General features: G+C 53.2%; 7 protein-coding genes across 7 annotated transcripts in view; 2 read left to right on the plus strand and 5 right to left on the minus strand.

Moving 5' to 3' along the window:
- Positions 1–2,074, minus strand: part of ATEG_04133 (uncharacterized protein) — a gene marked incomplete at both ends in the record, with an annotated part of 3,319 nt that extends 1,245 nt beyond the window's left edge. The window contains 3 exons of the mRNA XM_001213311.1: positions 578–1,167; positions 1,220–1,336; positions 1,693–2,074. Of these exons, the coding sequence (XP_001213311.1) occupies positions 578–1,167; positions 1,220–1,336; positions 1,693–2,074 (1,089 nt within the window). The remainder of the gene's footprint in view (positions 1–577; positions 1,168–1,219; positions 1,337–1,692) is intronic.
- Positions 2,075–2,328: 254 nt separating this feature from the next.
- ATEG_04134 (putative acyl-CoA:6-aminopenicillanic-acid-acyltransferase) lies at positions 2,329–3,975 on the minus strand (the record flags this gene model as incomplete). The annotated part of the gene is made up of 4 exons (XM_001213312.1): positions 2,329–2,964; positions 3,031–3,435; positions 3,492–3,731; positions 3,832–3,975. The coding sequence occupies 4 exons, from the start codon at positions 3,973–3,975 to the stop codon at positions 2,329–2,331; spliced, it is 1,425 nt and encodes a 474-aa protein (XP_001213312.1).
- A 682-nt stretch (positions 3,976–4,657) lies between these two features.
- Positions 4,658–6,168, minus strand: ATEG_04135 (uncharacterized protein; the record flags this gene model as incomplete). Its single annotated transcript, XM_001213313.1, has 2 exons — positions 4,658–4,785; positions 4,833–6,168. The coding sequence occupies 2 exons, from the start codon at positions 6,166–6,168 to the stop codon at positions 4,658–4,660; spliced, it is 1,464 nt and encodes a 487-aa protein (XP_001213313.1).
- A 337-nt stretch (positions 6,169–6,505) lies between these two features.
- On the minus strand, positions 6,506–8,755 carry ATEG_04136 (glycoside hydrolase family 95 protein; the record flags this gene model as incomplete). The annotated part of the gene is made up of 1 exon (XM_001213314.1): positions 6,506–8,755. The coding sequence occupies one exon, from the start codon at positions 8,753–8,755 to the stop codon at positions 6,506–6,508; it is 2,250 nt and encodes a 749-aa protein (XP_001213314.1).
- Positions 8,756–9,573: 818 nt separating this feature from the next.
- ATEG_04137 (putative MFS sugar transporter protein) lies at positions 9,574–11,220 on the plus strand (the record flags this gene model as incomplete). The annotated part of the gene is made up of 2 exons (XM_001213315.1): positions 9,574–10,530; positions 10,591–11,220. The coding sequence occupies 2 exons, from the start codon at positions 9,574–9,576 to the stop codon at positions 11,218–11,220; spliced, it is 1,587 nt and encodes a 528-aa protein (XP_001213315.1).
- Positions 11,221–12,727: 1,507 nt separating this feature from the next.
- ATEG_04138 (uncharacterized protein) lies at positions 12,728–13,422 on the plus strand (the record flags this gene model as incomplete). The annotated part of the gene is made up of 2 exons (XM_001213316.1): positions 12,728–12,764; positions 12,923–13,422. The coding sequence occupies 2 exons, from the start codon at positions 12,728–12,730 to the stop codon at positions 13,420–13,422; spliced, it is 537 nt and encodes a 178-aa protein (XP_001213316.1).
- Positions 13,423–14,852: 1,430 nt separating this feature from the next.
- ATEG_04139 (putative sensor histidine kinase/response regulator) lies at positions 14,853–22,196 on the minus strand (the record flags this gene model as incomplete). The annotated part of the gene is made up of 6 exons (XM_001213317.1): positions 14,853–16,867; positions 16,929–17,258; positions 17,342–17,408; positions 17,470–17,947; positions 18,036–19,223; positions 19,282–22,196. 6 exons carry the CDS (start codon positions 22,194–22,196, stop codon positions 14,853–14,855), a joined length of 6,993 nt encoding a protein of 2,330 aa, XP_001213317.1.
- Between the last annotated feature and the right edge of the window lie 1,319 nt (positions 22,197–23,515).

A 23,515-nucleotide genomic window follows, 5' to 3' on the forward strand; every position in this document is an offset into this window, starting at 1 on the left:
GCCGCGGTGGTCGCTTCATCGGTGGCCTGATTCTGCCGGGCGGCGCCCATCAGCTTGCCGATGGATTTCTCCAGCTGTTTGATGCGCGATCGAGGGGCCTTGAGCTCCTGATCTAGGCGCTGGGCCTCCTCGGACAGGCGCAGGATCTGAAAGGGATACTCGGCATGGGAAGGGTAGTTGCGGTCGACGCTATTCTTCGAGTAGCGTTCGGGGTGTTGGCGGATGTGTTTGACGTCCGGAGACGGCTTGGGGGCGGTGGCCGGTCGTAAGGAATTGGGACGAGATGCAGAGGAGGAGAAGAGGCGCCGGGAGAGTCTGCAATTGAGGCAGACGTAGGGGACACGAGGCGCCATTGTAGAGGGGTGAGGTGGAAGAGTAGAGGAAGACGAAGAGAAGGAGGAGAGCGGTGGAGGAGGGAAAAGTAGATGCCCGGATCACCGCTTCCCCGATTGGGAATCTTCCAAATACACAGCAGTCTACGTTGTACTGCTCGATTCTTCCATTCCATTTACATCTCGATGCGTTATTCATGCCTTATGATCATTTTTGAAATACAATTCATCGTCACATCCTAAACTAAACCCAGTTTATGCTTTTTAACGCGAGCCCCCACGCCCAGCAGCACCAGGACCGCCGCAACCAAGACCGCCCACAGCGGAATGGCCAGAACGGTGAGATTAAAGGTGGTCCGAGTGGCCGCCGCGACGGTGGACAGTTCCAGGACCAGCAGCAAATATCCCGACAACCGATGGTACTTGTAGACACTTCTTCCCCGGTCGGCGCTGCCCAGGACCAATCGAGGGAGAAAGTATTGCACGATGCCGCTGAGGGACTGGAGAATAATCAGAATATACGTGATCAAGCCGAGAATCCCATGGGGCGAGGTCAGTCGCGGGTGATCGCCCTTGTTCACCTCGATGACGATGAAGGCGGCGATAAAGGTGATCAGACTGACGGCCTGCAAGGAGTAGTGCACGCGAGTGCCCAGAGTCTTTTGCTGGGGAGTGACAGTGGGTTGGAGAATGAGTGCGGCCTGGACCTGTAGCAGAATGGCGGAGGAGTTGAGCAGCGGATGGGCGGAGAAGAGAATGAGTGGGTGGTTGAAGATGCCCGACCAGATCAAGATGATGAGCATCCAGATGCCAAACTGGGCAAAGGTTGCGGTTCCTAGACATGTCAGTCGGATTTAGTAGATTTCATCAGACTATTGTTGAAGTACCTGTAAAAAGATTGAAGAAGATGGATTCGTTGTCTTTCTGGATGACATCCCCGCGACGCCCCAGGAGTGGTTCATCTTCACGGGCCTCGATGGTGTAGGGATGGTCCTGGGGGATGCCTGTTGCGGAGGCCATATCAGTTGATACGTTACAGATGTAGGATGAGATAGGGGAGGCGAAGAGTAGAGAAGAGAAGAGAAGAGGAAAGGAAGAAGACGGAGAGAGAAGGCAAGATGAGATGATTGTCTTTTGCGATGACGAATGTGGGGTAATCTTATCTATCTGATTTGATCTCGATCGACTCCGGCTGGGCCAATCAGCGGGCGGGGATAACAATTACTTATACTTCACGATCACAAGTAGATAACACGTCCATTACTACCTAGTATACTCCGAAGGTCCTATATAGAAGACTAATAGCCCTTAGGCTGGTACTTGCCCTTGCAGAGCTTGCAGTCCTCCACCTTGCAATTACGAAAGAAAAGCATCGGGGTGCCCGCATCCTCGTCAGAGCTCTCAGAACCACCCTCGCTGCTGGCCTCTCCATCGCTACCATCGGAATGAGACTCAGAGTCAGACTGAGACAGCGTCAACGAGAAGTCGGACACATCGTCCTCATCAGCTTCGGAGATCGCGGGCAGGGGGGAGGAGGAGACGTACTCCTTGGGGGGCTCCAGTCCGTTGGCGCGGTCCTGCTCGTCCTCCTCGTCCAGCGCCTCCAGCTGCTCCAGGAGCTCACCAAGCTCGTTTTGCACCAGCTCGTACTTGCTGGGGTCACCGAGGGTCATCTCGAGATTGGCAGTAACGGCCGCCTGCAAGGCAGCGCGCTCTTCGGCAAGGTTGCAGTAGGTCGACATTGTCACGTCCAACGGAGGACATAGATGTATGTATAGGGCGTGTTTGCAGAGGGAGTGAAAGAAAGGCGGATATATAGTGAATGAGAGACGCTTGGGTGGTTCGATGATCTACTTGGCATTGAATTCCACTGCGCTTATATACCTGTCCATACAAAGGCCTTCTTCTTCTTCTTCTTCTTCTTCTTCGGAAACGCCCATTGTTGCATAACCCATTGCTATTATCCACAAAGACAACAAAGAGACAAAGACACCAACTACCACGGCATCTTCAGCACGGCACTTTCCGTACCTGATCCAGGCTGTCCCACGACAACTTCCGCCCCCAGATTCTGCGGATCCAAGTTCATCACAATATTGAACAGCGTCGCAGTACGCACCGTGCGAGGTCGACTGGGATCTTCCTGGCAGCAGATCGACTGCGGCGCATTCTTCAGATCCGAGAAGATGCCATCACGCAGTAGCGGTGCGGTAATCGCCTCGTCGCGAATGCCGAGCTCGACCAGGTCATGCGCCAACTCCCGCACGCGATCCAGACGCTTGTCCGAGCCCGGCGCCCACGACGGGGGCACCTCGACGAACCTGTTCTCGATGAAATGGTTGGTGTGCGTGATAATTCCGTTCGGGTCCTCCGTCAGATGCACGTCGCCGAGCGGCGACAGCTCCAGCCCTAGGGAAGTCTTCGGATCCGAAATCAGGATGTGCTGGCTGGACGCCACGCCGCCTAGCGACGCAAGCCGCTGCAGCGCATCCGCCACGGAGGAACTCTCCAGACAAAGCCGCAGCGCCACATGGATGGGCATCTTGGCGCTGATACAGGGATGTGCCTTGATGGCGTTCAGACACGTCCCCACCCCAGCGGTATTGAACCCGATCTTGCCGACGATTCCCGCCTATCCTGCGATCAGCATCCATACAGTAGGCCAGAGCCCTCGATTCCCGTAATACTCGGCACTCACTTCGGTCACCATGTAGATTTTCGGTTTCCCAGCCTGCTCGATCGACACGAGCGCCAGGTTGGCCTTGACCATGTTCGTCCAGTCCCAGTTCTGCGCCAGCACGCGCGCCCCCGCGTTCTTCTTCCAGGACAGACTGGTGCAGCCGTCGGAAAAGCTCCCAAACGAAATCTCGCTGCGACAGTTCAGCGCGACGACATCGAGAATGTCCCGCCCTGCGCCCTCGGCAATCCCCTGCATTTCGGCGTACAGGTCGGGGGTCTTTTGTTCCAGCGAGGCGCGGAACTCCTCCGCCAGAGTGCGCACTTTCTCCCAGGACATATTCGCGGTGACTTCGAACATCTCCTCGTAGACTTCCAGTTGACGGTGGATTTGCTCGCGGAGCACACGGCCATGTTCCAGGCCAATCTACCATCTTAGTCTGGGTCGTAGGGAACGGAGAATGCCGGGGGAGGGGATCTTACCTCTCGAGGGGTGCCCTTGAGAGCGAGCTTAGGGGGATTGTTGTGTTCCAGCTTCATGGCGGTGGTTTCACACAGTTGCAGGGGATCTTTTAAAGATTGGTGAAGAGCAATGGGAGAGACGACGGCGGTCGCCTTATCAAGTCGGGGCTTCCCCTCATCTTCCCGGCGATGTTCCGAATCCTGCGGAGATCTCCATAACAAGTAGGAGATTTGTTTCACAGATGCGCCGGGGAGTGATTTCTATAAGATGAGATTCACGCTGCGCAGTGAAGGCAGTGAATTGGATGTTGGATGGCGTCATTGGACCGCAGAAGCCCCGACTCTGTCTTTATTGACGCACCGCCAACTGTGCATCTTCTCTTTGATATCGACCAATGTACTTTGTATATCCTGAGAAACACAATGTTCTGAGCAAACACGAATCTGCACTGCACTGCATTGCATCGTACTGCACCTGCACCATCCTGTTCTTCGCCTCACGCATGATGTGACACGATCGAGTCTCGCAGTCCTCACTCTCAGCTCTGATACCTACCACGCAAGAGCAATAGCCCACCGTCCCAGCCTACCAGGCCAGATGAAGGCCGCTAGCGAGATCACCCTCCTCACCACCTCCTTAATCTCTATATCGATCAAGAACCGCGATGCGGGCGGCACCATCCATCGCCCTGATGGCGCCGACTGGGCCACCCTCAAAACCTCGATGCACCGCCTGCTCGTCCTGCGCGGCCTGATCCCCAACGATGCGACGCGTCTCCCCAGCGACCCGTGGGAGCTGTTCTTGAGCGAGTTTGGACAACGCGGGATCCTCCGTCTGAGAAAATCCGTCCCCCCTACGCCGAGTTACGTGCCGCAGTCGATTCTGGTCTCTTCGTCTTCTACGTCGTTGAGAGACGCGAGCACGACTGCTCGACAGGAGAATGCGCCGGGCTCGAATCGGGGGGGAAGGCATGTTCGGTTTGCGCAGCAGCCGCAAGCCAGGAGAGATACCGCGTCGAGGCCGATTCCGAGAGGGGTTTCCTGATGCATGTTGGATAGTGCTTCTGGATTATGGATGCACTACGTTTCGTGTTTTGTAGCGATAGTAGCAACCTCACTGCTTTGCATGTGTTCTTATTCCGTTCAGTCGCGTCATATGCTGCAAATATATATAATCTGTCAACCGCCTATCTAATCAAATGCGTAAACAGCTTCTGCAGATAATACGCGGACTGTTTTGGATACCGCGTTTTCTCAGGGGACTCAAAGTCGATGAACGTGCTTCCAAACCGATCAGTATACCCAGCAGCCCATTCTACCCTCGTCAGTACCTCGTCGATCCGAGACAAGGAAGAAACTTACCCCAGTTATCCGTAAAAGTCCACGCAAAGTACGACCGCACATCAACCCCGTCGAACTTGACGGCCCGTGCCAGCTCGCCCACATACCCCTCGAAAAACTGAATCCGGAACGGGTCGTTCAGGACCCCGGTGGTCGGCGGCGGACCATGTTCACCCTTCGCCGTGGTCCCGTTCTCCGTCACATAGATCGGCATGTGGTACCGCGAGTAGATCCAATTGAGCAGCTTACGGAAGCCCCAGGGCGAATACCGTAACCAGTGAGTGTCCGACTCGGCACCACGCGACACCCCGTGGCAGTTCTCATCCGAGACGATGACGTTGCCCTTGTGGTCGTTGATGTCCGCAGGTGTGTCCTTGTGGCGCACAAAGAACGACGTGTACGTGTTCATGCCGTAAAACTCGCTGCTCCCCAGTACAAGCTGCGACTCCTCTGCCGTGAATCGCGGCAGACGATCGCCGAGCTGCGCGCGCATCGACGCTGGGTAATCACCAGTGCGGTACAGCGGGTCGGCGAACCAGGCGATTTCGAACTCGCGCGCGCGCTCCGCCGCCGCCTGGTCCAGCGACGAAGTCTCGTCCCACGGCTCGGACCAGTTGCCGTGCAGGGTGATACCAATGGTGCCTTTTTGATCCGCCTGGAAGGTGGCCTTGTAGAGCCGTGAGACGTGCCCGTGGGCCACGAGCTGTGTGTGACCGACGGTGAAGGGCTCGGTGGACGAGTCCCCCTCGGCGTTGAGATCACGGAACGACGATCGAGCCGGAGCGTGCACGCCGGCGGCATACCCAGCGAGAGCGTAGACACCCGGCTCATTGAAGGTGATCCAATGGTGAACTTTGGGCCCCAGGCGCTCGAAGCAGACCCATGCGTAGCGTACAAAGTCCGGTACGAACTGGGTCTGGTCCAGCATGCCGCCGTAGCGGTCTTCCAAGGCCTGCGGGACGTCCCAGTGGAAGAGAGTTACGAACGGGGTGATGCCGTTGCGGAGTAGCTCGTCGATGAGGTTGGAGTAGTACTGAAGACCTGCTTCGTTGATGGGGTCATCGCGACCTCCCTGAGGAATGATGCGGGACCAAGAGAGCGAGAATCGGTAGGCATTGACGCCGTAAGTCTTCATCAGTGCAACATCGTCCTTGTATAGATCGTAGGAGCGCACTGCGTCGTCGGCATTGCTGCCGTCTTTGACCTTGCCTTGGGTATGGCCGAACGTGTCCCAGATCGACGGGCCTTTTCCGTCCCGATTCCAGGCTCCCTCGACCTGTGCTGCCGCCGTAGCGTACCCATGAAAGAAGTCACTGCGTAGGGCATCTTTCACATCCTGGACAGCCGCTAGATCCATGTTGTTTCCGTATAGATGATAGTCGGGTGATGAATATCTAGTGTGCTGTGGCTGACCGGGAATCTAAATTGAAGGACGGTCTACCTTAAGACTAGCAAGGCCTGCAAGTAGTTCCCCTCATATGGCGTGTTCAGTATCCATGGAGATTACCCCGTCTCCGGATAAATCGCTGCAGCGGTGAGTGCTGATTGCTGGAAATTCAAACGAGGATGGCGCCAAGGTATGAGAACTAAAAACGCCACGCGTATTTAGGGTGACTTGAGCAAATCTGGACATCGCTGAAATGTATGCAAATCTTCAATTCTGTTGTACAGTAGGTAGATCTTGGAAACATCCCTTAGGGGGCGTGTATGTTGTGTATGCCCTCCCCTTGGATCTGTACCTGCGGCCCATCATGAGGGAAGTAGACCACTGCGTTCAACCCCAATAACGAACGAATAAGCACTTCGCCGACGATGAATCCATCTTCCCATCGGAAGTCCAGCTCAAATCCACCTCGCGCCTTTACCCCGCGGATCGACCCAGCTTTCCAGCTGTCCGGGCACGCGGGGAGGAGCCGAATGATACCCTCCTCGTGCGACTGCACCAGCATCTCCACAATGCCTGCCGTAGCCCCGAAATTCCCATCAATCTGGAATGGTGGGTGTGTATCCAGGAGATTGGGCAGAGTAGACTGCGCTAGGAGCTGCTCAACATGTCGGCCGCATTCATCGGCCGCTCGCAACCGCGCATGCAGATTGATCAGCCATGCGCGACTCCACCCAGTATGACCACCACCGTGAGCCTGCCGGCGGGCAAGTGTGGCTGCGCACGCGGCTGCTAAATCTTTGGTGCGGCCCGGAAGGATGGTGTGTCCTGGATACAGGGCCCAGAGGTGCGAGACATGGCGATGCCCGGGCTCGACCTCGGCATAATCGGCGGTCCATTCCTGGAGTTGGCCGAATGAACCAATGCGTGCTGGAGGTAGACGCTCGCTGGCATGATTCACTCGTGACACGAGGTCATCGTTAAGATTGAGAATGTTGACTGATTGAATAAAGGCGTGGAAGACCGCATCCACCAACTGCATGTCAATGGTTGAACCCTCGCAGAGTACTCCCTGGCGGCCTTCCGCATCATAGAACAAATTCTCTGGCGAGAGCGAAGGGCTCGTGACCAGGTACTGACCGGTGGCATCTTCGACCAGAAAATCAAGCAAGAACTCGACACATCCACGAAGGACCGGGAACATACGGCGCAAAAACATCTCATCCTTGCTGAAGAGAAAACGCTCCCAAACATGGAAACAGAGCCAGGCGCCTCCCAGTGGCCAGAGGGTTGCTGGCATCCATTGATCGACGGGCGCCGTGTCGGCCCAGATATCTGTACAGTGGTGTACAGCCCAGCCACGGCAGCCGTACACCTCGTGAGCGGTTTTCTGGCCCGCGGAGGCGATCCGCTCAAGTAGATCGAACAAGGGCATCTCGCATTCGGCGAGATTGCAGACGTTCGCGGGCCAATAGTTCATTTGGAGGTTGATGTTCAACGTGTATTTTGAGCCCCATGCCGGATGGAATGACGGGTTCCAGATGCCCTGTAAGTTAGCCGGGAGGACTTTGTTGCCGTTGCCCTCTCGACTGCTAGCAATCAGGAGGTAGCGGCCGAAGTTGTGGTACAGTGAGACAAGCCCGGGGTCGCGAGAATGCTTGATCCGCTCATCCGTTGGTATATGAGAGGCGTCTGGGCTCATTGCCAGAGTCATGCGGGCGTACAGTTGTTGGTAGTCTTCAATGTGACGGGACCAGATCTCTTCAGTGGACCACCGCAGGGCGTCAGCCACATCCAACGCAGCTCGCCCATCAATATCTTGATATCGATAGGTAGTCTGTGCGGCAACGAGTAGTAGCGTTTCTCGCGCTCGAACCATAAGCTTCCTACCCCCGACCCTAGCAATGGTGGCACCATCTGGGTCATCACAGCGAATTGCAACTTTGCAGCAGGCGCGGTTACTGTTGCGTCCCCCTGGAGTGACATGCATAGTGACACAATTATCGTCAACGGCGACATCATCCAGGTACTCATTTGTCTCGTACTCAAGGTCGCTCATGCGCGTCAACCGAACAACGAACTCCACCGGCTCCGACGCTCGCACGCGGATGGCAATCACGGCATCTGGATGACTCGCCAGCACCTCGCGTTCGAAATGCACGCCGGTGTGCATATACTGTACACGGGTAATGCCTCGCTGTAGATCCAATGACCGCCTGTACTCGGTGACCTCACTCTCGAGGTGGCCAAAATCTAAAAACAGCGTGCCCAGTGGCTCGTAATGCCGCTGGCTGATGGGGTGGGCAAAGAACACTCGCCGAACCAGCTCCTCCGCCTCGGCATGGGCGCCTTTGCGGATGTATTGTCGCAGTTGCTGAAGGTACCGAGATGCACCGACCGGTGTGCGGTCCCCGGGGCCCCCATACCACACCGAATCCTCATTCAGCTGGAGCAACTCGGTAGTGGTGCGTCCATGGACCATAGCACCCAACCGGCCGTTCCCTACAGGAAGAGCCTCATCCCAGGTGGCGGCTGGGGATCGATACCAGAGTTCGCACATGTTCTATCCTAGTAGATCAGTTGCCCCCAACAGGAGTGGTAGGCTGGACGAGATAGGCCTGGATCGAATGCTCCTCTTTAGTGCAGTTTGTTGGTAGAATTTCCCCGAGCACGGTAGGACAATGATCGGGATACGCGGGCCGCGAACCGTATTCCACCGAAACGACTGTGTTTTCGTGACTAGATCTCATGCAACAGTGAGCTAACCAATTCAGCGGACTCACAGAAAGGAGCCAGTGCCAGGGCAGAGAGATGGCGTGGAGCTCACAAGCTCTCTCATGTTCTCGCTTAGCCCTAATCGTGCTCCCTTATTCGTGGACTTTCTCCCGTATCCTCGACCCATTTAAGCGTAAATAAAGACGGGAACCACTGTAAAGATAGACCATTCGCAAGGGAAGGATCCTTCGATCCCCCGCAATTGTCCCCACGAAACTGATAGTCTTCTTTGGTCTCTGTCCAGGCTGGCGAGAGCTCTAGACTCTCGCCTGATGGCCGCCACTGACGCCGGACTGAAACATCCAGTAACGCGGAGTTGCAGTGTGATTGGTGCTTTTAGAGGATACTCTCTGTAAAGACCGCTGAGATGGAGGTGTTTCCACATGATCGGTCAGATTTAGCCTGCGGACTTGCTCCATTCCAGTCCATGAGCTCTGTTTACGGCTCCCCGTGGCGGATCTGGTCACTCACGATCAAAGCCAGCATGACCCTTGCATATACATAGCTCGTAACCCCACACCAGACACTCTGTGTGTTTTCCGTCTCTTCCTGTGTTCAATTTCTTCATCAGGGGTTCTCATAACCTCAGAGAACAGCGACGACATGGCGCGAGACGATCCCCTCAAGACGAAGACAGTCGAGCATGTAGAGGAGCAAGTGCTGGCTAGCCTAACGGAGGAAGATGTGTGGAGGATGTCGAAGGAGGCTCTGGACCTGCGGTCCTGGACAGGATTCCGATTATGCCTCATTCTGTTCGTGCAGGGGTGTAACCAGGCCGGGTACGGTATCGACTGGGCGGTGATAAGTGGTATCAACTCCTACAAATCCTGGCACGCATACTTTGGCTTCGGCAGCAGCGGCGGCACGTACGGCCTCATCGCGGCGCTGATGAATATCGGCATGGTGTGTGGCGCGCCCTTCCTGTCGCTGGCAGACATCATCGGCCGTCGTGGGATCAACTTCGCCGGAAACTTACTTGTCATTGCGGCCAGCATCCTGCAGGGCTGCTCGACTAACCTCAGTATGTTCATGGCTGGACGGTTTCTCATGGGGTTTGGGTCAGCGCTGCTCTCCTCGTCGCAGTATATCGGAGAGATCGCTCCCGTACATTTGCGTGGTCTCATGGTCGGTATCTTCGGGGCCTGCTTCCAGGTTGGTAGTCTCGCCATGACTGGTGCCATGATCGGGCTGTCGCGTATGGATGGAAACTGGAACTGGCGTGTCCCATTGTGGCTTGAAGCCCTATTCCCAGCCATCGTCTGCATCTCAATCTATCTGATAACCCCGGAGAGCCCACGTTACTATGTCAAGCGTGGGAAGCTCGACAAAGCCCGTCAGGTCGTGGCCAAGTACCACACCACGACCGGCGATGTGAGTCAGCCCATCGTTGACGTCGTCATCTCTCAGATCGAGGCGTCCATTGAGAATGACCGCGCGGGATATACCAGCTTCTGGGATTACCGCGTGTTCTTCACGCGCGCTGTGCGCTACCGGTTGCTTGTGCTTTTCCTATACTCCATCTTCCAGCAGTGGAACGGGGGCGGGATCATCACCTACTACGTCCGTCGCCTCTCCTGCCAATAATATGTCAGAAGGAATTCCTCTAACCGGTGTCTACAGATGGTCCCCGCTCTCGAAACAATCGGAATTGAAGACGGCATACAGCAACTAGGCATCCAGCTCGGAACCACGGCAACCTACTTCGTCTTCACTGCATGCGGGGCCCTCATCATCGACCGCTTCCGCCGTCGCCACCTCGTCTTCGCGGGTCTAGGCACCATGATCGTCTTTGAGACCGCGGTAACCATCACCTCGTGGCAGTATTCATTGTCGGCGAGCCGCGCGGCTGCTGCACTGACTATCCTGTGGGTATATCTGTATCAGACGTTCTCAGCCCTGCTAGTGGCCACCATGCACAACCTATACCCGGTGGAGATTCTGTCTCTCGCACTTCGAGCCAAGGGCATGGGTTTGTACGGACTGATCCAGGGTGGCGCGGGAGCCGTCCAAACCTATGGCATCGGTGTGGGCATCGAAAAGCTCGGGTACAAGATCTGGGTGGTGTACATCGTTTACAACTGCATCCAGTTGGTGCTATCGTATTTCATCTTCCCGGAAACGAAGGGACTGTCGTTGGAAGAGATTGATGCCGTGTTTGAGACACCTGGCGTGGCTCCAGTCAAGATGTCGCTGGACATTCAGAAAGCCAAGAAAGAGATGGAAGAAGCCAATCGGGGTTTCCTTGGGTAGGAGCCCGCTTTATTTCTTGTGTAATAATCAACGCAGATAGCATCTGTTCCAGTTGAGACGATATCACTGTACCCTCCTCTGCATGACGTGCACATGCTTCTTGTTGTACAGATAGACGTATGACCAGGATCCTGTAGGGTTAAGTCTTCTTTGTTTGGTTGGATTCTCCAGGATGGTGTCAATGGAACCTACCCATATGAAGGGTCTGATTCGAAGGGATTGTCGGATCTTACATTTTGTCTAAATCGCCCGTAACATATTAGCATGAGCATTGTTTCGGAGCACAGGCCCATGGATGCAGGCCTGGGAAAGTCCATATCTACACCGCCAGGCAAGTCTGCTGGACACCCTCCACTCGCCCCGTGAACTCCATTGTCAACCTGACCAGAACAGAGTCCGTGGTATCGGTATACTGACTGGCCATGCCGCAGACGCAAGGGAGGCCGTTGGCCAGTTTGGTGCACATGATCATAATAGGAGGGGTCTGCGTCCCCGAGGGAAGAGCTCCGTGCCTCTGCTGACGACAAAATCAAGCAGGTTGGAAGCCAGGTTCTGGAAGCATCTCGGCGGTTGGCCGATAGATCGGCATCTGTTGGGTCCGTAGATTACCGAAAGTCAAACAAGCAAGATCCAAGAAGCCAGACACTTCATATAGCCGTAGTCTATTGATAGAAGGGCTCTCCGGCTGATGTGATACCGGGCCGTAGACCAACCTTCCAGTCTTGTTTGGGGTGTAACACAACAACGCACTTCAGCGGCTACCTACAGTTGAGTCGGAAGGCAACCACGAATAGGGGATTATCAGGGGATATTCATAGCCAGAGGCAAAAACGAACCCTGTCAACTAGAGGGTTCGCCATGGACAAAAGCCTCTAATCATTGTCGTTTGGGAGGGATAAGTGCAAACCACGGTGACGAAATGAACCGTTCCTTGAGGTAAACATCAAAGCTCCCAAAGGACCGGTTGGTTCAAAATCTGTAGAAGTGGACCAGAGGAGGCAGACCGCATTCAAGAGAGCATCTGACTACGCAGGAATATTTTTGCCTCGGTTGTTGGTTTGCATGCTTTCCAACAGACACTCTGCTCATGTGTAACAGACAGACCGCATGGCAAATGATACTGTTTGCAGCTCATTGTTTCAGCCTCTGGGTGTATATAGTCCCATGCATGTTTGCACTGTGAGATGAAGGGGACTGAGCATCATCAGGACAATGAGAATCTCAATTCAACCCGAAGCGCTTTTCCGGTTTGCTGGTCAGCCACTTCCACACCGACTCGGGGAGTCTTCGCCGAATTAACGAAGATTGACGCAAGTTGCGCAGTGGTATCATGACGGTGTTACCATTCATTCCAATGCGGAACAAACGAGTCGGGGGTTGGTCTTGGGCGAGAATCACAAGACAATTGGCACAAACGGGGCGAGCACAGGAATCAGACCAACTCATACGGTGAAGAAAACGACAGACGGTCATCCTGCGCTGGTTTTTCTTTGTTTCGGAAATCGCCATGTCATTGGCAAGAAGTGCATCCGGTGGCATTCCCGGTATCACCTGAATGGGCCACTGAAGGTTTGGGAAGATGTCGCCAGATTATCTTCAGGGATGGAGCGATCCTGCTGGTCCGATTGAAGTATATAAGTTCATATCTCCAGAGCTGGCTTCGGTCTCTATCAACCACATCCTTCTTCTCTTACCTTGTCAGGTTGTCAGGTAGAAGCTACGCACCATCGTCTGAACTGCGTGACTTCCACGTTTCGTCTCAATCCCTTTGTTGAACAAGCTCCCACAATCTTTCTGAGTGTCGTCCCCTTGCCATATTCACGACTTCGTCAGCACCTAAGGACGTTCCATATGGCGCCGAACACATACAACCAGGGAAACTTTCCTGAAGCCAGGGGCCTCAAGTACGACGAATCTGATATGGCGCTCTTCCATGCCAAGCTGTCTTATCACGCAACCATCGAGGAACGCATGGCGTCCAAAGACAGCAACCTCTCATCCATTGCAGAGGCGCAAGCTCGCATTATCAAACGATGGGAGCTGCTCAAACAGGTCGAGAAGGAGCTGGCGGAGAAAGGCAAAAGCTTGTCGCCCGCAGAGAAAAAGCATCTGGCCCAATATGAATGGCGGTACAAGACGCTGGAAGATGCGGCAACGAAGAAGCACTGGAAGCGAGGGGACGACGGACAACCCTCATCTTGAGTGTCATTCAGGGCGCATGGAAGGACTGGGGACAGGGAAAAGCATCATCGGCGTTAATTTAGACCTGGGCACAAAAAATCCGCTTTGGCCTTTCTTTCTCTTCGTATCATTTCCTGTAAATTCCATTAGACCATCGCCTCCGGCGTATTGAGAGTAGGCTGATCCATGTCCCATCACAAGGACCCCTCGTGGGAAGAGGAGATCAAGCAACGTCATGTCGCCTTCGATTAACCACCCCTCGATGTCACATATGTAACATCATCTGGTGAGAAAGGTTGCAACAGTAACGCGATGCACCCAATGGCTACACGAGAGGGGTGAGTCCGAACGGAGGGCCGAGGGAGAATGACGTTTTCGAACTCTCAGAATTGGAATGTGTTTGCGCGATATGCGATGGTCTTCAGGTTGAATGTGCACGGTTTCTTCCTTCTCTCCCCTGCCTCTCTATCCATTCCATCATTCTCTGTCTTTCTTTTGTTCCCTCAACCGCTTCACGGGGTTGGACAAGTCGGTACGGGTTGGCATCAACAAGGATGTGGAAAGGAAAGAACCGAGCCCGGTGCGACACATGGGTCACCATTGATCCTCCGGCATGCCAAACTCGGACCGGGAGCAGGAAAGTTCACCATGAGGATCAATCGGAGCACCAAAGTTCGGAGAACTCCGAACGCGAGGATTTTTGAGCATTGTAGAGCATTTGTCCCCGGGGTATGATACTGAACAACAGACAGAAGAGCGCGGGAGACACGATGACCGGCGAAAATAGGTGAGGAACTGAGAGGCAATAGTCGGTTTGTTAAAGAAGAGAGAGGAGTTGGTGATGGGATCAAGCAAGAAGAGAAGGCGGAGAAGGAATCATGGCGGGCAGTTGGGTCTTGTCATCCATCCCGAATAGCCTCAAGAGTATAGAAACCCTACGTGACAATGAAACCGACGCAACGCCCAAAAGATTGAGCAATTGATACTATACTCTCGTCGAAATCTCACTCCGTCTATTATTCTTTAAGAGCCTCAAATGTACAGGGTGGCCCTCAGATGAAGGGCTAATAAAAAGCAGTTGAATACAGCAGAAACGCCAGGGGGATCGCCTGCACCGAAAGTAAGATCTGAATGCATATTGACCAAGAGTCAAGAAGCCTAAGTAATGGACAAGAAGGTGAAGAAGGAGAAGGAAAAGGAAAAACACGAAGTCTTGTGTTCCAACACTGGGCCGTCGATGATACTAAATCAATCCATATCAACCGGCATGTGAGAAAAAGAAAGGTGAGGAAACCAAGGGAAAGAAAAGCACAGGAACATTTTGTTTCCTCTTCCAAGCATCCAGGAAGTAGGAAAAGTCAACCCGGTTGCTCAAATCGTCATTCATACTTCGTCATCATCAAGTGTAGAGAGGATGGTCAGCAACAGACTCGCTTGACGCATAAACCGGTCTATTGTGTGTTGGAGTCTTCTTTTTGCTCTGGCTTCTTCTCATCGGGCGTGAGCGCGATGACCTGATTGTCCGAGCCAGATGATGAACTATTCGGCGTGCTACTTTCATTGCTGATACTCCCGCGGTCCCGGATAGCCAATCGAGTCTTGGTGTAGGTAGGCACGGGTGCAAGATATTGGTCTAGCATATCGCTAAGCACAGTGGACCGAACCGGCTTAGGAAGGTAGTTGTTCATGCCGGCATCCAAGCACTTCTCCCGGTCACCCTCGATGGCGCTGGCAGTCATGGCAATGACAAGAACTTCGTTGACGTTGGGATCAGGGTCCCGACGAATTTCCCGTGTTGCGTTGTACCCGTCAAGAGTAGGCATCTGCACATCCATGAGGACGACGTGGAAAGGGTTCCCTTCGCGGGATCGTGTCCGTAGTGCTTCGACGGCCTGACGCCCGTCACTGTACGCCTCACATTGCAGGTTCAGTCCGGTCACAAACTTGACGGCAATCTTCTGGTTGATCGGGTTATCCTCGGCGATGCACACCCGAATCTGATCGCGCGGGATCATTGTCAAATCGCGGGCCGTGGGAACCGGGGTAGTCTTGTTTTTATCTTTGTCTCCTTTCTTCGCCCAAGGTGCCTTGGCCGCCGGGTCTTTGACTTTGTTGAAAGACAGATGGAAAGTCACGGTGGTTCCCTTGCCGGGAGTCGAATCTAGCCAAATGGCGCCCCCAAGGACGTCTTCGATAATCGCCTTACAAATGCTCAGTCCGAGACCACTGCCTCCATATGATCTGGCAGTCGAGCTATCAGCCTGAGAGAATGGTCGGAAGAGCCGCGATTTCTGCTCTTCGGGGATCCCAATTCCCGTATCAGTGACCGCACACTCCAAGCGCACGCGGCCCTTGCCTTCCCGCGTAACTCTTGCTGCGACAGTCACCGATCCCTTCGGCGTGAATTTGTAACTGTTGCTCAGGAGGTTCATGAAGATCTGATGCAAGCGAACGGGATCTCCAAATACCACAAGATCCGGTGGAACTTTGTCCAGATCTTCAATCGTCTCCAGTCCGCGGTCTCGGTGCGTGTAGCGAAGCGCCCGAACAACTTCTGAAATGGTCTCCTTGATATTCAGAGGCACCGTCGAAATCTTCATCTTGCCGGCCTCCAGCTTCGAGAAGTCCAGGATATCGTTGATGAGAGTGAGCAATGTGTCGGCACAGACACGTATTGACTCGACGTATTCATCTTGCTCCCTGTTCAGTTTGGTGCCCTTGAGGAGCTCCGACAAGCCAATCACTCCATTCATCGGAGTTCGCAGATCATGAGAGATATTGGCCAAGAAGATAGACTTCGCCTTGGCGGCGTCTTCCTTCAATTTGACGTTGTGTTTAGCCTCCGCCTCTGCCACCTTGGCCTTCTGTTCTGCTTCACGGGCCTGCGCAAGAGCACGCTTCTGCGCCTCGACCATGGAAGCATTGGTCGCACTGACTTTGCGAACTTCGCGGAAGAGGAGTGCGTTGGACAGCGAGATACCGATCTGGTTGCAGAGCAAATGGAGCACAACAAGATTTCGCTGGGTAAATGAATTGGGCTTTCCTTCGATATGAATGACACCAAGAAGATGTTCTCCTTGCATGATAGGCAACGCAATCACCGATCGCCCGAGCGGGTATCTGTTCTGATAGGCTTCATTGACATTGGAAAAGCGCTCATCTTCGAGAACATTGTGGACAAGGACTTCTTCCCTGGTGCGCATGACATAGTGCGAGATCTGCTGTGCCATTTTGTCGCCAATTTCGGAGAAGGGGAGACCATCGACAAAAGATCGTTGTCCCTTTTCCAAGTCACCAGCAGCAGCAACAGTGAAGTTATTGTCGAAATTGGTGGCGATGACAGCAAAATCGGATCCGTTACAAGATTCCAAAACAATCTCGATCATCTTCGCCAGCAGCTTGTCAATCTGAAGCTCAGACGACATGACTTGGCTGGACTCGAGTATGCTAGACAAATCGATGATATCTGCTCGAATATTAGAACACTTCTTTTTCGAGTCGAAATACCTCATGACCATGGTACTTACCCAGTCCGACGCCAGAGATGTCCAGCGAGCGCTCGCCGGTCGCCACACCATTCTGCTCGATCCAACGTTGCTTTCTATCTTCTTCCTCCATGTCCTGAGCCACGCCCATATGCTCTGGTTCAGTGCTGCGATTAATACCCAGAAGTGAATCAACGGTCTGGCATCCTGCATCCACAGTCCGCGAGGTGGTGGCGGTTTTCAATAGCCACTCATGTTTTTCGGTCAGCTGTTGGGACTTGCCTACAGCGCTTATGGCGGCCCACGCTGCAATTGCGTCCTGCATGACGGAACGAGCCGCTCTCTTTGCGCCACGTCGGATTAGGAATTCACCTAAGATAGGAGTCAATCACTGACAACTTATGGGAAGCTAATGAAAGGAAGAAAAAGCAATGAAAAGTTTAATGTGCACTCACCATGCAGTTCCAAGGCAAGCGCCTCCTCCAGAGGCCAACCGTGAATTTGACAATGATCGATCGCAGCCTTGGGAAAGTAATGTTAACCTCTGTTCATCAAGCAAGCCACAGCTCGGATTCTAACTTACCTCAAAAGCTTGAATGGCGGACGTATGGTCGTTCCGAACCTCAGAAACCAAGGCTTCTAGGATCAATGACCACATGCCATAGTTTGCGTCGCAGGCACTGCGGGCGAAATCAACCTCGGACTTGTATTTCAAGACCGTTTTAAGGTTCCCATCAAGGTATCCACGGGCAGGATAGTCATTATGGAGTGTCAAGAGAGATAAAGCCAGGTAGAAGTAGACCACATAGCCAACACGAGCTGACCACAATCTTGGTATCGTCTCCATCATTTCGATACCCAGTTGCACTGCCTTCTCATGGTGACCGTAAACAAACAGCGGGATCATGGCCAAGCCATAGTATATGTCCCGAGGGCGGTCGGCGTTACTTGCATTGTGCTCCAAGAAAGCGATATACTCTTGCGTGTTATGATGCTCATCACTAAGAGCCGTTTCAGCATCCCCAACCGAGGTTTTCCCTTGCAGGGCCCGCGCAACTTGTCTGCGAGATTTCGTTAGCTTCTATGTCTTTAACATTGCTGCCGAAGAGCCCATGGCAGGGCATAGTCATGAGGAGGAACAACACGTACCTAACTGACAAAAGAGTGGCGCCTCCACGGGTATCATTTGTCCATTCGGGAATGTCCTCTGGACTCTCGTTGCAAAACGCTTCCAGTTGGGCCATGTCATGTCCCAAAAAGAGCCTTGTCATCGCCATCGACGAGAGACTGACCAGAGTGATGTAAGGGTCTCCCATAGAAAAAGAAGCTTCCACTGAAGCTTCAAGAGCTGGGAGCGTTGACGTCAATGGGACCCGCAAGTGGCTAACATAGAGGTTGTGGACAATAGAACCTCGACTCTGAGTCCACGGCTCTGGACAGCGCTCAAGCAAATTAAGAGCGTGGTCGCTAAGTTTGACCGCAAGCTCCAAGTCCCGGAAGCGACTAAAAGAGATCATGGCAAGGTGAGAACAGCCAATTGAAATCTGGACAAAACCACCTTTGAAGAGATGGAGGTTGATCATCTCAATAGCCATGCGATAGAAAGTCAACGCATCGTCCCAATACGTAACTGCCATTGCCTCAGCCATGACCGCTCCAATCGTGATCATGTTGATATCCTTGCTGACGGGCCGACGAACGATGGCTTCCAGGTCAGCCTTCTCGAGATAGTCCCGAAGGTTGCGGTAGGCGGCATCACACTCGTCGTAGGTCGCGAATTCACGCAAATGAACACCCAGTTCTTCCAAGCATGTCAGAAGAGAGTCCATCGACCGCAAATGATTGCCCATCTGAGCATAGATCTTGGCTTTCACAATCCAAGCCCTCGACTTGCACACAGCGCTCTTCCCGTGTTCAAAGACTCGATCAAGTAATTCCAAGGCTTCCGTGTTATGACCTTGAGACCATGCCATCTCGGCTGCTGCAATATGTAGCCGTAATGTTTCGTCATAGTACACATCGGCGTTGTTGTCATCCCAAGGATCATCTTGGAGGAGAGCAATGCAGTGGCGGAAGTACCAGAGAGCGGTTGGTCGGGCCCCCGATTGAGCCGCAGTCTGTGCGGTATCCCAGAGGATCTTCCTATAGTCGAGTCGCTGAGACACGCGGTTCTTGATGATTCGAGATGCCAGAGCCACATGGCGAGCCATCGCATAGCGACTACGGCTATCATGGTAATACTTCATGATAGCTTGCGATATGATAAAATGCATCTTTTCAATGTTGCGGCCCTCGCTCAGCGACGCAGCAGCCTGGGCAATTCGATCGTTTGCGAATCTAAGTGTTCACTGTCAATAGCGTGCAAGAATGACTTCCAAACAAGATGAACACATACCTGAATTCATCGTCGGTCTTATCAGGGATTATGAAGTTGACTTGGACAAGATACTGCAGTCCAACAATTACATCGGCCTCCGACTGTCGCACGAGAATCGCATTCTGTGGACAGGTCAGGTCCACGGCCTCGTCGTCATCGCTGGAATATAAGAACTCGCTGGTGAGCAGTTTTTCCACTAGCGAGAACGAAAATGGGCTTCCTAGCAGAGCGCCCCAGACCAATATGGAGCGAGCAGCAGGTGGAGTCTCTTGCAAACGCCTGGCGATAAACCCAAGCCCAAGGCCTTCTCCGTACCTAGGAGCCACAAACTCCGTGAAGATCCGGTCCAGGTCAAACTCCCACACCGAATTCTTCCATGAATACCAGATACAGTTTTTGCTGTAGCACGTTTCTAGCATCATGCGCACGTAGAATGGGTTCCCCACACTCTTCTCCTGGACGACAGCAGCTAAGGGCGTCAACACGGGGTTAGGGTCCTGGTGCATTGTAGCTGCGACTATTTGCATGATCTCTTCCTCTCCAAGCGGCTTGAGAACGACACTGGTCACGGCCGGATTGTCCTCATCGAACAGTGATTTGATGGCCTCAGATTGCAATTCAGACTTGCGGCTGGTTAGCATTAGCACGCATGGAATTTTTGCTTTCATGATATGCATGACCAAATCAAGAGTTTCGTCATCTGCATAGTGTAAGTCGTCCAGACACACGCAAATCAGCTTGAACTGAGACAACGTCTTGAGGATCTCAAGGAATGTCTCCGTCAAACGCATGTTCTTGAGTGCGGCATTTGATAAGAAGAAGTCCACAGAACTCTGACCATGATCAAGGCGAGGAATTGCAATGCGCTTGGACGGCTCCCCTTTGGTAGAGACGTCCTTGAATATATGCTGAGCAGCAGAGAGTCTCGGCGAAACTTGCTTGTCATCACCTCCTGAGGACATCAATTGTTCAGGTAGTTCAAGCACTCGGTGTAACGTAGGCCACATTGGCCGCAAGGCCATGCGGACGTTATTATGATAATCCGTCGTGACATCACGCTCGGAAAATATCTGACGGAGAAGGCTTGCCAGGATCTTTGCAAACGGTTCGAAAGGGACTCTCCTGGCCCGATCCAGCCGGGCTATTGCGATATAACCCAGCTTACGGATTGCTGGCTGGACGCGGTTCAAAAGATCCGTTTTCCCCAGCCCAGCGGCACCGCTGATTGTGATCACCTCGCACTTCCCCGCTCGGCGAAGCTTGTGTGTGGGTTTGTGTCTGCTCATTGGTCCCAGAGGATCGCTATGCGTACTGGTATTGGCCGACATGTGGCTATCTCGGTCCACGTTCTCCCAGGAGGATCGCGAATCCACAGGGCTCTTTGCTTGTTTGGGTCCATGTCCTGGCCTCTGCGTCGACAGAGAGGATTCTGTGCTGTGAAGAGATTCGTGGGTCGAAACACGACCAAGATTGTGATGACCGCTGTTGAGAGGGTTGGACTTAGACGCAAGGTTGAACGAGCCGGATTCACTTGAGGCAGACGCAACCTCAAAGCTGTCCACGCGGCTGTCTGATACCGAGGAATTCGAGGCAAGTCCGCTAGAGGGCTGCGCCGTGGCTTTCGCATATGCACTCTGCTGGCGTTTGTACACCTTATCGACCACACTGATAATTTTATCATACTCCTCTCGCCGACCAAACATGCGGGACGGAAGCGTAAAGAATGAAGACACATCACGCTGGGCAATTTGGAAGTCCTTCAACGCTTCGCTATCGCCGTCTCCCAGCAGTTTGGAGATCTGCGCCAAGTCTCTCTTCACAGAAGAGATGGTATGGTAGCGCTCGTTAACTGCCTTCTGTGTCATCTTCTGGATGACAGCTGAGACTGCATCAGGGACATCCATCCTCTTTGCCGAAACTGGGGGCAACTTCTTTCCTAGCACGTTCTGCACGACTTCGACGGGATCGCTTCCCGTGAAGGCAGGCTTCCCAACCAGCATTGTCCAAAACAGAACACCCAGCGCATATATATCGGTCCGGCTGTCTGGTTCGGTGGGCATCCGCCCTGTCTGTTCCGGCGCGATGAACTGCAATTTATTCTTAACACCCAACTCCTTCAACAGGGTTGACCACCCCTCACTGAGTATGTTATCAAAAGACCTCGCCCCATTCCCTGTGTGAGTGAGTTTAACAGATCCAGTCTCCGGATTGAAATGAAAGGCGTCCCCCCGAATCTCGCCGTGAACCGTTTTCAATCCATAGTGGAGGAGTTCGAGACAATCACAGGCGCCAATAGCGAAATCGAGGAACATCGAGAGGGAAACCTGCTCCCCTGGTGTAGAATCATTGCTGTCGCTTTTGCTCCCCATCGCAAACCAGGCCGGCCCAAACGCGACAAATTCCCGGAGCATGTTCGGGCCAGGGGATTCGAAAATGGCCACCAGGAGGGGACCGGCGTCGCCAGCATCTCGTGGAAGTCGTATGAGGTCAATCGGCCGTACTGTATGGTTGCAATCGGGATCCGATGTCTGCACAATAGACCTCAACATATGGAATTCGCGCTCCAAGCGCACCACGTGGGACGAAACTCTGGCGATGACGGGGATCCATATCGGCTCATGATCAGCGCGTGAGAGCGAAATTTCGCTGCTCGACTCACTCAAGCTACTCCTCCAGTGATGACGAAATGGCGGACGGGATTCGGTTCGCGGAGACTGTCGTGCTAAACTGGACGGCCCCGAGGAAGTTGCTGCAGGGGTCGACGCATCGGATTCCAAGGAATGGCGAAGACCGAACACATGCCAGTGATTGTAAGTCGAATGAAAGGGCTCGATAGACTGATCCCAGGTATAACCGGGCAGTTGCGCCAGTCTTTCGAAAAGTCGCGCGGGTGGGAGCGGAAGGTCCTCACCGAGGATATTACTATCCTCCATCTCAGCCAAGACTGTCAAATTATTTCGAGATGAATGTTCCCCCCCTTCACTTCAGATCCATAGGTCGAATAGTTCCGTTTAGAGGCGCAGCGCGAGTGGGAGGGACGTTGCGACAAAAAGGGGGGAAGATAAGTAGCTATCGTGCTACTATCATAGGGACGAAAACGGTCAACGGCTTAGGACAGCGGGGGGGTGGAAGAAAACCGAGACCTTGAGGAATCAAGTCAAAACCGTAGAGATAGCGCAGTGTCGACGGTGGGAGGATATAGAGCAGGTATGGAGCACGGTTTGAGGCGAGAACAAACACGATACAGCAGCTGTCTTCCCCATCGATCAACGTGAGGTTGGTAACTGTGGAGGCACCTGATCCGAGACTTTGGCTTGGTTGGGTTTGGGAGGGGAGAAAGAGGAGGTTGCCGGCCTCAGGCACCAAGAAACCCTTTCCATCGAGATCAAAATCAGGTAGGCGGTATAAGGCTGAGTCACCTAGCCCCCGTTGGGCATCACGAGGCAAACCGGGGATCCTTCCATCTGGCATCCACGTAACCATCTTCCGCCCTAAATTACCTAACTCACGAACTATCGACCTTTCGCAGTAGTTTCTTCTATCCTGAGCCGTTGTCAATACTGCAGATTACCATCAACATCCTTCACGGAAGGTTTAACTACCTACATTCTGCCTACCCCTTTCTTCGTCTCATTATCGAGATGTAGGCTTTTCTTGAGTTGTATAACTTTGGAATTGTAAATTGAACCAAATTGGAAGAGGGACAAGGAGTCACCTCGTCAGTCCGTCCAGATGGTTCATTTATCCAACAACTAAACTTGCCCGCTCACTTACCTCATGTTGGACTGAATTAAAGGTACATGTACGATGTAAGACAGCCTCCGCTTCGCGACTCCAGGCACAGTGATCGTATGGAGCAGTACTAGTTACTATATATAATTAGATCCATTGACATGCACGTTACTAGTAGTTACCCGGAACACCCGCCTTTGGCTTCTATTTATGTCGAGTGGGTTGATGATGGAGACCGTTACGTACCATCATTGCTAGACTGTTGACCGGGGCAATAGTTAATCCCAATCTATTGAGCAGATAGTAACTGTCCAACACTTGACACAAATTCCTTGAGAGTTACTGGACTAGCTCCTGGGGGTTTGCCAAGGGAGATGCACCTCATCAACACAAGTCGTACAAAATATATATATTCACGACGGTGACTCCCATTACCTTTATTCGAAGTAGCGGTTTACGCCAGATAAATGTTTATATATAGGAATGATCACCTTAAAGTCTAACTTCTTAAGGCTAACTA

Source organism: Aspergillus terreus, genomic scaffold (genome assembly GCF_000149615.1).
Source record: "Aspergillus terreus NIH2624 scaffold_5 genomic scaffold, whole genome shotgun sequence".
In the NCBI taxonomy this organism is placed as follows: Eukaryota; Fungi; Ascomycota; class Eurotiomycetes; order Eurotiales; family Aspergillaceae; genus Aspergillus; species Aspergillus terreus.